General features: G+C 36.2%; 1 protein-coding gene across 1 annotated transcript in view; it reads right to left on the reverse strand.

The window, feature by feature from the left end:
* WDR19 (WD repeat domain 19) overlaps nt 1-12,169 on the reverse strand; it is a 41,927-nt gene that overhangs the window by 13,271 nt on the left and 16,487 nt on the right. Inside the window, exons 15-26 of the mRNA XM_021396999.1 lie at nt 10,545-10,694; nt 9,842-9,989; nt 9,046-9,250; nt 8,288-8,447; nt 7,635-7,745; nt 7,247-7,356; nt 6,130-6,187; nt 5,120-5,266; nt 4,928-5,010; nt 3,156-3,239; nt 1,943-2,089; nt 1,063-1,187 (exon numbers count right to left, since the gene is read on the reverse strand). Coding sequence (XP_021252674.1) covers nt 1,063-1,187; nt 1,943-2,089; nt 3,156-3,239; nt 4,928-5,010; nt 5,120-5,266; nt 6,130-6,187; nt 7,247-7,356; nt 7,635-7,745; nt 8,288-8,447; nt 9,046-9,250; nt 9,842-9,989; nt 10,545-10,694 — 1,528 coding nt within the window. The remainder of the gene's footprint in view (nt 1-1,062; nt 1,188-1,942; nt 2,090-3,155; nt 3,240-4,927; nt 5,011-5,119; nt 5,267-6,129; nt 6,188-7,246; nt 7,357-7,634; nt 7,746-8,287; nt 8,448-9,045; nt 9,251-9,841; nt 9,990-10,544; nt 10,695-12,169) is intronic.

Genomic DNA, 12,169 nt, shown 5'->3' on the forward strand with positions numbered 1-12,169 from the left:
CATTAGGATTATTTTCACAGTTTAAGAATATGAGAGTGTACCTGTATTGCATAGTAAAAGACTATCAGGAGCTAGCTAGCCATGTAGCAGGGAATACTACTGAGTCTTCTAACCAAGATTCCATTTTACTGTACTTATAAAGAGAGCCACTTCTCCAAAGTTAGGTTTAAAACCTTTTTCCACCCACTTAGATTACAATTTGAGACGTGCTACTGTGGATAGGAGAGAAGGAAGAAAGCATAAGGAATAATAATAGAGCAATACTGACCACCGTGACAAGCAGCTGTAACAGTACATCACCAAGCTGACCGCTGTGAAGTTTTTGTAACTACCCTCCCCTAGCAATAATGCATTTTTTTTTTTAAAGGAAGATTTTAAAGGAAAATTTCCAATACTTTATTGAAAAGATGAGATAAGTTGTTAGATACTTATGTGAAACTCTTTCCACAAAGAAGGCTGCCAGACATAAGAGAAAAGCATAACATGTATAGCAAATCAACAACTTGGCCACTGAGTGACTTGATGGCCTGAGGTACAAGTCAGCTTCTCAGCATGGCCTTCTTTAGTCTGCTACTGCAACAACAGGAGGTCATGAATGGCCTTTAGGGGAAAAAAGAAGGACAAGTGACATAAACACATAGGAAAAGAGCTGGAACCATGGCAAAGGGAAGAGAGGCGATGAAAATCAGTTCTGCTAATAAAATTCTCAGTTTCAGAAAGGCAATACTAAATAAATCAAGGTCAAAGAGATTCCTCACCTGACACACAAGAACAGTCTAGACAAACGCTTTACCTCTGTACCTTCTGTTTGCGGATAAACAGAAAGAGCTCTAACACAGCCAAGGTTTTGAAAACACCTGAGCTGAAAGTTAAACACAGCTTATAGGTGTGAATTAGAAACAGAATGCCAAATGTGTCAATGGTGACTGAAAATGAACAAGAAATGAAAAGGGCTGGGAAACAAAACTACACACCCCTTGCATTATCATCTTAATTTGGTCTAAACCAAGTAAAAGTACAGTGAAACGTACTGCGAGCAAACTGTTAAACTGGAATACTCACTGATGATATCAGCATAAATCTCCATCTTGTTGTGCTGTTGAGCTAATGTGAAAGCTTCATTATTGCACTTGGACATGACCAGGAATTGGATGGCAGAACCATAGTCACCAAGCTGCAGGAAAAATCTAGTTGGAATGAACAAATTAATACCTTAGTTAGGTAACATACTGAATACTCCAAACATTATGAAACATACTGTATTTTGTGGCAGGCAAGTATGATATATTTCTAATTTATGTTCTATCTACATATTTTATCTTTTAAATAGGTTACTAAAATTAACTTATTATAAATAACAGCATGGCAAACTTTTATTATTGTCTAAACTCATTAGTTCAGGTTAACGTAACTTTCAATTGAGGTGTTAATAAGAAAGAAGGTAGTACCTGCTCCATTGTCCAAATTTTAAAGAACTCAAATCACTAAACTGAAATATATAGTCATTAACCAAGCACTGAGTCTGAGACTCTAGCATGCCTCATCAACTTCCAACAGGTATGACCTCTTTTGTGCCTTTAAAACTGACTGCCCATCCCATAAGCTCTAAGTTCAATAAAAACTAGTATACAAGAATATTCTTCCTGAAAGAAGTTAATATGAAAATTGTGTATAACAATTTACTGTGCTCTTCTTGGCTGCACCTAGAAAATCACTAACTTAGACAATGCAGTCAGGAGTTAAGAGTGATAAGGCCTCTCTTAAGTAGAAGAGAAAGCCAGTGTACGATTGATGGAAGTTATGGGATGTATTAAGAATGCGTTCAAGGAAATAATATGTATTCTACAAGGATTTCTTTTAAAAAAAAAGATCAATTTACTGTACTGAGCACAACTTTATCCTCTAAGTGATTAACTTTTTAATCTATATGTCTAATTATTACCTGGCCACCATCTTTGCTCCATCGAGAGACTGGGTTTCTCTCACAATATTAACGGCCCTTTCCGGATTATTCAGGTGATCCAAACATAGTCGGATTACGCTGTCCCACTGTTTTGCATTCTCATAAGCTACCACAGCTTCCTTGTACCTGAAAAATAATGTCTCCACAACAGTTTTTCTAATTTTTAAATAACCCTTTTCAATATTGTATGAAAGAAACACAGTATTTTACTTCTGAGAAGTTATTCTGTGACACTTTCTTTTCAGTCTGCATAAAATAGGCTTGTTTTACATTTACTTTTTTTTTTTTTTCTCTCCACTTTATTTTCTCTTGGGAGAACATTTCTTGCTGAGACAATAGAAAACCGCAGAAGTATTTTTAACTTACTCTGTCAGCATCCCTTCTGCTATACCTTAGAAGTAGTTCATCTGTTCCATCAGTTCCATATTAAATCACTCGGGAGTGAGAGAACAATAAATCCAAACAGATGAAAACTAGTTGCACAATTTCAAAAATGAGGCTTTATTTTCTGTTCTGTAAACAAGTTAAAGAATTTCTCATCCTCGCACTGTGCAATTAACATCAACAGTATTTTCCATTTCCATCAACTCAAGCATTTAGCCTTGCTTGTCTCACCTTCTAAGCCGTCATTATTCTGAAGCTCATTTCCTCACAGGCAGTGACAAGTAGAAAACTAAAGTTTGTGACTAAAATTTTGTGATTACTGGCTGAAATGATAAAGACCAAAACAGCCAATAATTTCACTTTATTTGATGCCTTGCAAGAGCAGTTATTAAGATGTAACAGTAATTTGCTTCCAGATTGAAAAAATTTCTTCCACGATTATTTCAATTTTGAAGGACCTTAAAAATCACAGCTTTATGAAAGGAGTTGTTAGAAACAAACTGAACCTGAATACTCCATTAACTGGAATGCTGCATTGCTGCAGCACCTTAAGACCTTTAATAATTTTTGTTAAAAAGACAATCATGTTTAGATGGGAAAAAAATCAATTAAAACTTTGTCTTTGATACTAGTGGTAGGTCCTTAGATTATGTTTAAAATATTTATGCTTACGTATTTCAGAATCTCTTTTCACAAGCATGTTTTATGCAAAATTTCAAGTCCGTCTTTTACTATATTTTATAGAAATAGCATATGCCATAAATAATAATAATATATTTTATAAATGCAGATAAAGACGCAAACACACCTGCCGTCTGCTTCTTTGGCCTTTGCGTATTGCAGGTGAATCTTTGGAGATGAAACGTGAGGAAGAAGTTCACCAACCTTTGCCCTAGAAAGACAAGACCCATTTAAGAAATATTTTCCATTTCAGATTTTCTCCAGTAGCACAGGCATATTTATATCAATATGGAAAAGGAGGTAAAAAAAAAGGATTTGAACATAATGTATAAGCTCTGAAGGTGCTTCAAAATTTTCAGAGAGCTGCGCTTTATAATTGGAAATAGAACGACAAGTGACAGACTGCTTCATGAGCACACAGGCTTACAGAGCACAGAATCTTTTTCATTTGAGATGTATGAGCATAAGAAGCGGCATTTTTTGTCCCTTTGAAAAACAACTCTCCAATTCATCTACAGAAGCAGCACAGTATTAAAACTGTACCTGACAGACTGAGCAAGAGTACAAAGGAAACCAGTAGCGGTTCAGTTGTACTGCCTCCTGTGACTGTGTGCTTAAGCCCCAGCTACGGGTGGTGCAGAGGATGCCAGGCAATTAGAAGCAGATCCTCTGAATGACAGCATCCAACACAGCAGAGCACGTGTGAAGCTGAAGAGAGGCTGGCCCTAAATCTCCCTTCTCTCCCTAGAACACAGAGCACTCCCCAAGACTTCAGGAGACCTGAACTAACTTCCACTTGAAGAAACAAAACTTGCCCCTCCAGCTTCCAGATGAAGACTATCATTATGCATAGAACCAGAGAATCATAGAATTGCTCAGGTTGGAAAGGACCTTCAAGATCATCAAGTCCAACCGCAACCTAACCATACTACTCTAACTCTAGCAACCCACTGCTAAATCATGTCCCTGAGCACCACATCCAGACACAGTTTTTAAACACATTCAGGGATGGCGACTCAACCACCTCCCTGGGGAGCCTGTTCCAGTGCTTAACAACCCTTTCTGGAAAGAAGTTTTTCCTGATATCCAACCTAAACCTCCCCTGGCGCAACATGAGGCCATTTCCACTTGTCTTGTCAATGATAAGCTACTCTTATTTAACGAAGTGTTCTCTTGATCCACTCTGATGCTGCTGATACAATTCTACAGTGAGATAAATTTTTCCATCTTAAATGACCATAATATTCCAACCTAATTTTTCAAGCACTTGCATGAAAGAGGGGGGATCTTTCTGATCTCTGCTTTATTCAGTTCCTGTTATTAAAGTAGCATAAAATGTAATTAGATAACAATTAAGACTAAAAATCTCTCCATAAAATTGTACTTCTCCACTGTAAACATCCAGTTTCCACTTTAAAAAGATGTACTGAACATTATGTTAGCTGTTTTGACAGCTCACAGATATAGACTTCATTTGAACCAGCAAATTAAGACAATTTCTAATTGTCTGAATATTCAAAGTCTGTTAGGTATTTGATGACTGAATAAATTTAATGAACTTAAGAGAAATGACATAAATTAAATGACCAAATCCAGAGTGCACATGCATCCACACCCACATGTGCAAAAAGGACTTGAAACTGCAGCTAACACAACACAAAAATGGGGAAAAATAAGAAAAAAAAAGGAAGACTATGTCCCATTTCCAGTAAGACTGTATTTAAACCAGCATAAGCTTCTAAGAGGTGAATGCTGTTCTTGTTCAAGCCTGGTGAGAGGAACTAAAAAATTAATGAAACAAGATTCCTGAGACACTTGCAGACTTGATATTTTCCAGAGAGCACCACATCCAGTCCTCTGTTTCAACAAACAGAACACCTCCCTGCAACCTGTACTTACCAGTTTTTACACCGGATGTACACTGATGCTGCCTTGTCATAATATTGTCCCTTCTCATACAGCTGTGCAGCTTCTGAAAATTGCTGTAATATTGAAAAATCACTGTAATATCATTTGTAAATTTTGATTACAAATAAGTATCTTAATGTATTTGCATATTCAGTCTTAGGCTTTATTAACTTGTTTGAATACCTTCATGCTCTCCAGAATAGCTCCACAGTCTCTTTTCAGTAGCCTGCTGGGATGCTTAATGGCCTGGTTTACCCCTTGACGGATATCTCCCATTCGAATGGACATCTGAGCCACTCCAGCAAGGCAAGCTTCATCGTGCTCCTGGTACTAGCAACCAAATGGAAAGCAGTTACATTACGTATCAGAAACCGCAGCTCACAAAAGCTGCAGTAACAAGCCACTGATTCAAATTAACAAAACATTATGTCGGCTTGGTGACATCAACTTTGTCTAGAAATTCTTGCTCAGCTTCAGCTATTTTTTACTTAAGAAGAACTCTGCTTAGTTTTTTTTCTTAACCTTTGGTCTTCTATTTGTACATTTTACTTACAAGATCTGTCCAGGCCAAGCATACAGAGAATATGTTTTTACAGATGGCTCAGTACTTCTTCCTTCTTTACTTCAAAGTCAACAGTAGAGAAAAAGAAGGAAATATCATGCTTGTAATCTCTCTTAATTTTAATTTTTTTTTTCAAAGATGGTAAGGCCACTGATACTTTAAGCCAAATGGCTTGAATTCAGAAAACATTGCTATTTTCTCTATTAAATTCCCCTATTATCATTTCAGTTGTTTCATAATAGGCCTTTTGCAAATATAAGGGAAAATAATGCCAGAATAAGGGGGTATCTACTGAATAAGATGTCTGTTTTGTAATGCAATCCTAGTCTGTCTTTATGTAGATAAAAATTCAGCAAAGAATAACCAAAGGAATAATGAAGACTTTTGCTTTAACAATGAAATCCTAGGAATATTACCCATGGTGTTTGCACATCTACTATGAAAGTGCTCAAACTAAGTCTTCTTATGCTATTCGAATACAATGGCAGTAATGCTTTACAAGCAGAGAAAGCATCATTCTGTGTATTAAAAATAAAAGAAATAAAAAAGCTGAATTCAAATCAGTCTGAAACAAAACACTTGAAAGAGGAGTACATGATACTACGCATGCTATTTCATTGAAATGAAATACCTTACTGTCCCCAGTGATTCCCTTCTCATAATGTGCCAGAGCATTAACATAATCGCCCCTGAAAGAAAATTGGAAATTATATGGAATGAGTTTTAATTGGAAGAGATAGTTACCTTCCTACCATAACAGTTCTTTCAGAGAGATTACATATGTATCTGCTTTGCTTAAGACATAAAAACTGCAGATTAGGATGTGAGGTATGCAAAAGAAGGAATTACACAGTATGTTATGGTGTTTCCCCTCATTAAGCTATTAATCAAAAAGCAAGTCTGTCTCTCAATTCCTTTACAGAGACCAACCACATTCTCTGATAGACAGGCACAGAATACATGGGTACACAATACAACTCTATAATTTCATCTCTTCTTCCACACATTTTGCTGGAAAATAAACCAATCTACTTTTCTTTTTTCAACATAATGATGAACTTTTTTTTCTTTTTTAAAATAAATTCAGAACAGAAGTTACAGATGGTTTCATTGCTTCAGTTGCCTCAGCTCGTTCCTGTCTGTGACCAACAAGAGTCCTCCAACAGTTCTGGGGGTATTATGAAAATCAGAATTATATAGAGAGCTTTTCTACTCGGGTTAGACATTAAATTCACTGGGTTTAATCTGTGGAGCTACAACATAGACTTAATATCACAGCAAATGGATAATAATTCTCTCCTTTGGGGACTGTCAGGCTTGAAATTTGACGCTCTTCTATCTATAATGTAAGAATATGAAGGCTCTTGAGTGTTGAAGGAAAGACAGGCAAAAGTTTTAAATGCAAAGCTTTTGTCCAATGCAAGAAGTCTTAAATGCTGTGAATTTTCTCTATTTTCCAAACTCTCACATGCAACAAAGTACTTAGTAGATCATATTACACAGCGGACCTACCATTCAAGAAGAACATAAATATACTGCAGTTAATCAAGTCACTATTACTTGCTAATCTATGCTTCTAGCATGAAGCATTCATACAAAACTAGCTTACTGGTTCTACAGCTGCAAAAACCAACCACTCAGCAATACAGCTGAGCTTTCTCAGCTACAGTATCACAACTGCATATTCTTGTAGTTAGCATGAGCATTGGTTTAATGTTCGTACACTCCAGCTTTACAGCAGAACTTACGTGAATTCAAGCTGCAGTGCGTATTCCCTTGATATGAAAGGGATTTGGTCTGGAGCTAAGCACTTAGCCAGCTGAAGTGCACTGTCCCAGTGCTGCAAGTCTTTTCGCATCTATGAACAAAGAAGAGCACCACTTTCTCATGGAGACATCACATTCTGAATTGGAATATGAACTTTATATTAGTCTAAATGCAATTATAAAGCTAGTATTCTAGGAGGATGCAGACAATCAGAGAGAGCTGAGAGAGCCACATTCATCTTAAAAGAATGTCTGCAAGTCACACAATAGCGAGAACAAAACTACAGAGGGCAGAATTACCCAGAAGGTAAAATATTCCAACATTAAGGTGAAGAAAATTGCAGACAAAATATTTACACATTTTGAATACCTCAAGTGCAGAAATAGGACGAGAGGATGCCAGGTATAAATCCTGAGCCAGGTTAAAATTACCAGTGAACATGGCAAGGTGTCCTGCTAAAAGGTTGCGGTCTTCTGTTCCCTGTAAAAGGACACAATAGGTGCAACAACATTAAAAAAGAAAAGTTACAGGTAACATAGTGTGGTATACACGGTAAAACAATACATTTGACAACCTGACAACGCATAACAGATCCTACAAAACAGAAAAAGCCCTCACTTTCTTACTGAACCTCAAAGCCACTAACATTGTCTAAAATCAACATTTTGCAAAAGTATCCTCTTAAGGTATTATTTTATGTACACTTTCAGATGTCCAAATACAATCTGCTTAAAACACATGGATTAGTGGCCTTAGACACTTTCTTACAAATAACAAAGGATAGAGAGCCTGTCTGACACACGAATATACTCTACTACTACTTTCAAGAAAATATGGGAAAGAATTCTGCAAGTTCTTCCACCAAGTTCTGTGGTTTGAATGCTTTCTCCTCTGTAACTAACTCTCTTGAAAATAATTCACCTATTGTTTAGGAAAAAAAATAATAAAAAAAAGAAATTAGCAATTCTTAAGAAGAATTAAAGCACAGTACCTCCCCATTTAAAAGGGACTTTAAGTTTTACCTTTATTTGTTCCAGTGACATCACCATCCCAGCATTACCACATGTCCGATAAACACGTATTGCAAAATCCACCTCCATATGATGTAAGCAAGCTTTGCCCAGCTCATTCCAACTAGACTGGTCATTCAAAAGTATGCATATCCCCCATGCTTCATAAAATCTACAGAAGCAAAAGTAATATAAAACCAATACTGCTTGTACCTAAAATTCCTTCTCTACCTTCTCCAGTACTAGTCGTGGATAAAATTCCTTCTCTAACCTTGTTTTCCTAATAGTAGGACAGGGTAAACTCAAAAAATCTCTACTTCTAAGCCACGGAGAGACAGACAATTACCAGGAACAAAGGAGAAGTACAAACACACAACTTCAGGTTCTGTTTCTACTATTTTTACCATTTTTTTTTTCATGAAACCACCTGCTTTCCCTATTCTGGCAGTTTTTCCATCATACTGATTTTGCTTTGCTTCACTGCAGTGGAATAAGAGAGGCAAGAAGTATCTTTAGCCAGTTTTGGAAGAGCCACTGTCATAGGACCCCAAATCAGTCTTGAAAAAATTACTTTTACTTGGCAATGGAGAAACAGGAAGCAGCACTGTATCTCTTACTTTGTTTGATTTGCACAGGCACCTATATGGCCTGATGGATCAATCCAATTTATCAGTATTCTGCAGGACATTTTTAGATAACCAGGGTACGCTGTATAGAGCTATAAGCACAGAAGAAAAAAATTACACAATATAATTAAGACACAGATGTACCTTTTCAACATTAATGTTTGAGTAAGCATTTGTGCCAGCTCATTAGGTCCAAAGTCTTTCAAATCTCCAAGGAAACTGTGAGTACTGAGATAGATATTGTTTGTTTTCCCACTCTGAGTCTGACAAGTTAATTCTCCATTATACAACAGCAAAGGTTTTTGGGAAAAGGGGACTTCTGTGCCACCTGCCAATATGATCTTCGATCCTAGATTCAAAGATTGGGAAAGAAAGAAGACATTTTAAAAACCCCTACTTGATAAAAAATGTGGTAACCGGTCAGTGTAGATCTGCTGGCTATTAACTGAAGGTCTCTAATTCTGATAGTCACGATCTACTGTACAAGAGGATGTTTTTCAGTGAAATAGAAAAATGTAAGTTAAATCATCTAAATTATAAAATTCATTTTCCCAATATTGGTAGATTAATTTCTTGCTGTTTTTCACTCATATAGAAATTGCTATGGTTACAATTTTGGTTAATACTATTAGTGAATAGAAGCTTTGATCATCTGATCCCAAGAGTTTCTCTTGAACATTCAAAATACAATTAAAGCACAATGTGTAATTATCAAACAAGTAGCAAGAAGTTTGAAGGGTTAAACCCAAAATGCCTTGCTGGAGCTGTGCAGAGAAACCTACACAACATCTACTTTTCTTTTAGTCAGTTGCACTTCAAAACCTCTGCACCGTGCACTTTCATATGCAGTTGTGAAAATATTTAACAGAAATGAAAAATAGAACGTGTTTTGCTTTAATAGGTGAAGTAATTAATAAGATTTTTAAAGCATTTACAGTACCTTGAATAGCATCTTTATGAAAGACATAAGTGTATGCTTTATCATCATCATAAGCAACAAAAACACCTTTGTCCATTGGCCAGTTTTCCCACAGGATTCCTTTAATGGTCGGTGAGAAATTTGGAATCTCATATACTCTATCATTTACCTTAAAAGAATGCGAAAGTAGAATCACCAGGAAGAAAGACTAATGAAACAAGATGAATTTTCATCCAGAAAATGATTAAAAACAGAGGGATATAAGTGGCGCATAAATACGAAATTCTTATTACAAACAGTTTTCTTACGAGCAGTGACTCTGAATAGTGTAATTGTTTAATTCAGAAAGGAAGTAAACGGAGAAAATGCATGTTACAAGCATGATATTTACTCTCCTTAGAGGAAGAGTGTTGGGACAGGCCGTGAAACTGAAAGGTAGTACTTCTTGATTAGATATCAGTACTGGAATACACTTATGCATCATTTCTGAAAACTACTGACAGGCATTTAATGTAATTAAATTGCCCTGATCTACTATGACACATTTTATTTCTTCACATTATTATTCTTTACATTACCGTTCAAGTCTTTTTGGCAATTTCTTCTTCTAGCATATGTGCTGCATGATGACGGTTTTGTCATTCTCTATAAAACACATGTTTTACAAGATAGTTGGAGACCTAGCTTGTAAATATGATGGCATGGGTATCCCACATCAACTTACTGGACAATAGACAAAGCCATCACTTTTTTCATCTATGAAAGCCAGTCTGGTTCCATTGGGATCTGGAAAAATTTTTCTCACGCTGACAGGATGACGATATTCATTCACATATTGCCAGTCTTCAATGTAGAAATAACGAATAACTCCAGTCTAATGAGGAAAAAATGGAAAAAGCTAATACTGAAACTAGTAAGCGGCAAGAAGATAATGAATCTGATTATTGTTTTTCCCCATCTTAGAGATCTGACTATGAAGAACACGCAAAAAAAAAATAGTATTTCCAGCTTTCTTTTGACTTCTTTCCTCATTGAGGGACATTACTGGGCAGGACAAAAAAACTTGAGGCTTTCTGGGGAAAGGACAAAAAAAAAATGGAGGGCCTTTTTTATATAAAAGAAAAAAACCACACCATGCTGACTCACTTCCTGCCGTTCCCAATGAAAAGATACGAATATCCATTACTGTAATAGGAGAGCGGAACAGTGGTTTATTATTTCTTGTTTCTCTAACTAGCACTAGTTGTATCTTTAACTACCTGCGATCAAAAAATACCCAGAAACAAACTAAGAATCCAGAGATTTAAATTAATTCAAATAAACTTTGGACGTCGTCATTTAAGAGCACAGTTAACCACTGTAAAAGTAAGATCTTCAGCCAAGACCTGAATTATCAACTGAAAGTGCATCTTTCTTCACAGAAAACTGGAAACTAAGTGGTGCTATTTATTTAGTCCTGTTTTGGTTCTACTACTTAACTTGTCTTCAAGCAGAAGATAACCATGAAATAGTTTTAGAAAACAGAGAGGAAAATGAGTGTTCTTGTTCTCACTCTGCTTTGTGGAGACATTATAGTGCAGTTCTGAAATGAGGGGAAATGCCTGCTTCTTTCTTGAAAGAAAATTAGCCTTCAACCAATGCTGAATAATTTGCCTCCCAGGAAGAACCACAAATTCTTAAGTACAGGTTTACCTCATACAGGGGAAAAAGCAATCATACTTACTGGTAATAAACACTATTTCTCAACTAGTGTTGCACAAACAAGAACTCTAGAAGTAAAATAAGGCTTTTGAAATCAACTGTAAAACTTACACACACCAAATGGATCAGTTCTGAATTTAGCATTTAAAATTTATCAGTACTAGTTTTAACTAGGTAAAAAGGCAACTTGAGGAGATAGGAAAGCCCTCAAGTGCTACAAAACCATTCAAATTATTAAACCAGTGATAACACCAGAGAAAGCAGCTCTGTCTTTCCTCTGAAAGGTCAGTACATCACTTTGTGTCATAAAGAGCACAATACAATGTGAAATGTGCCCAGTATTCCCCGTGGCAAACCAAGAAAACTATACCTCACATAGAGGAAAATCTCCTGAAAAGTCCATAAGCATATTCACATTATTCTTCAGTGTCCTCATATCTTTTCTTGTTGATACACTTACAGAAACAAAAAACAAAAATCCCTATCATCTGACAGGTGGTTCAACAGTAAGCTGAGACCTACATTTACACTATAACACTTGCTTACCTCATTATCTCTTTTGGTCCGCATCTATCACATTACCACTTCCGTCAACATGTTTTCAAGATAAGCCCTACATTTTTTCTACTTTGATCGACAGCCATCTCA

This window comes from Numida meleagris, chromosome 4 (genome assembly GCF_002078875.1).
Source record: "Numida meleagris isolate 19003 breed g44 Domestic line chromosome 4, NumMel1.0, whole genome shotgun sequence".
NCBI classification, from domain to species: Eukaryota; Metazoa; Chordata; class Aves; order Galliformes; family Numididae; genus Numida; species Numida meleagris.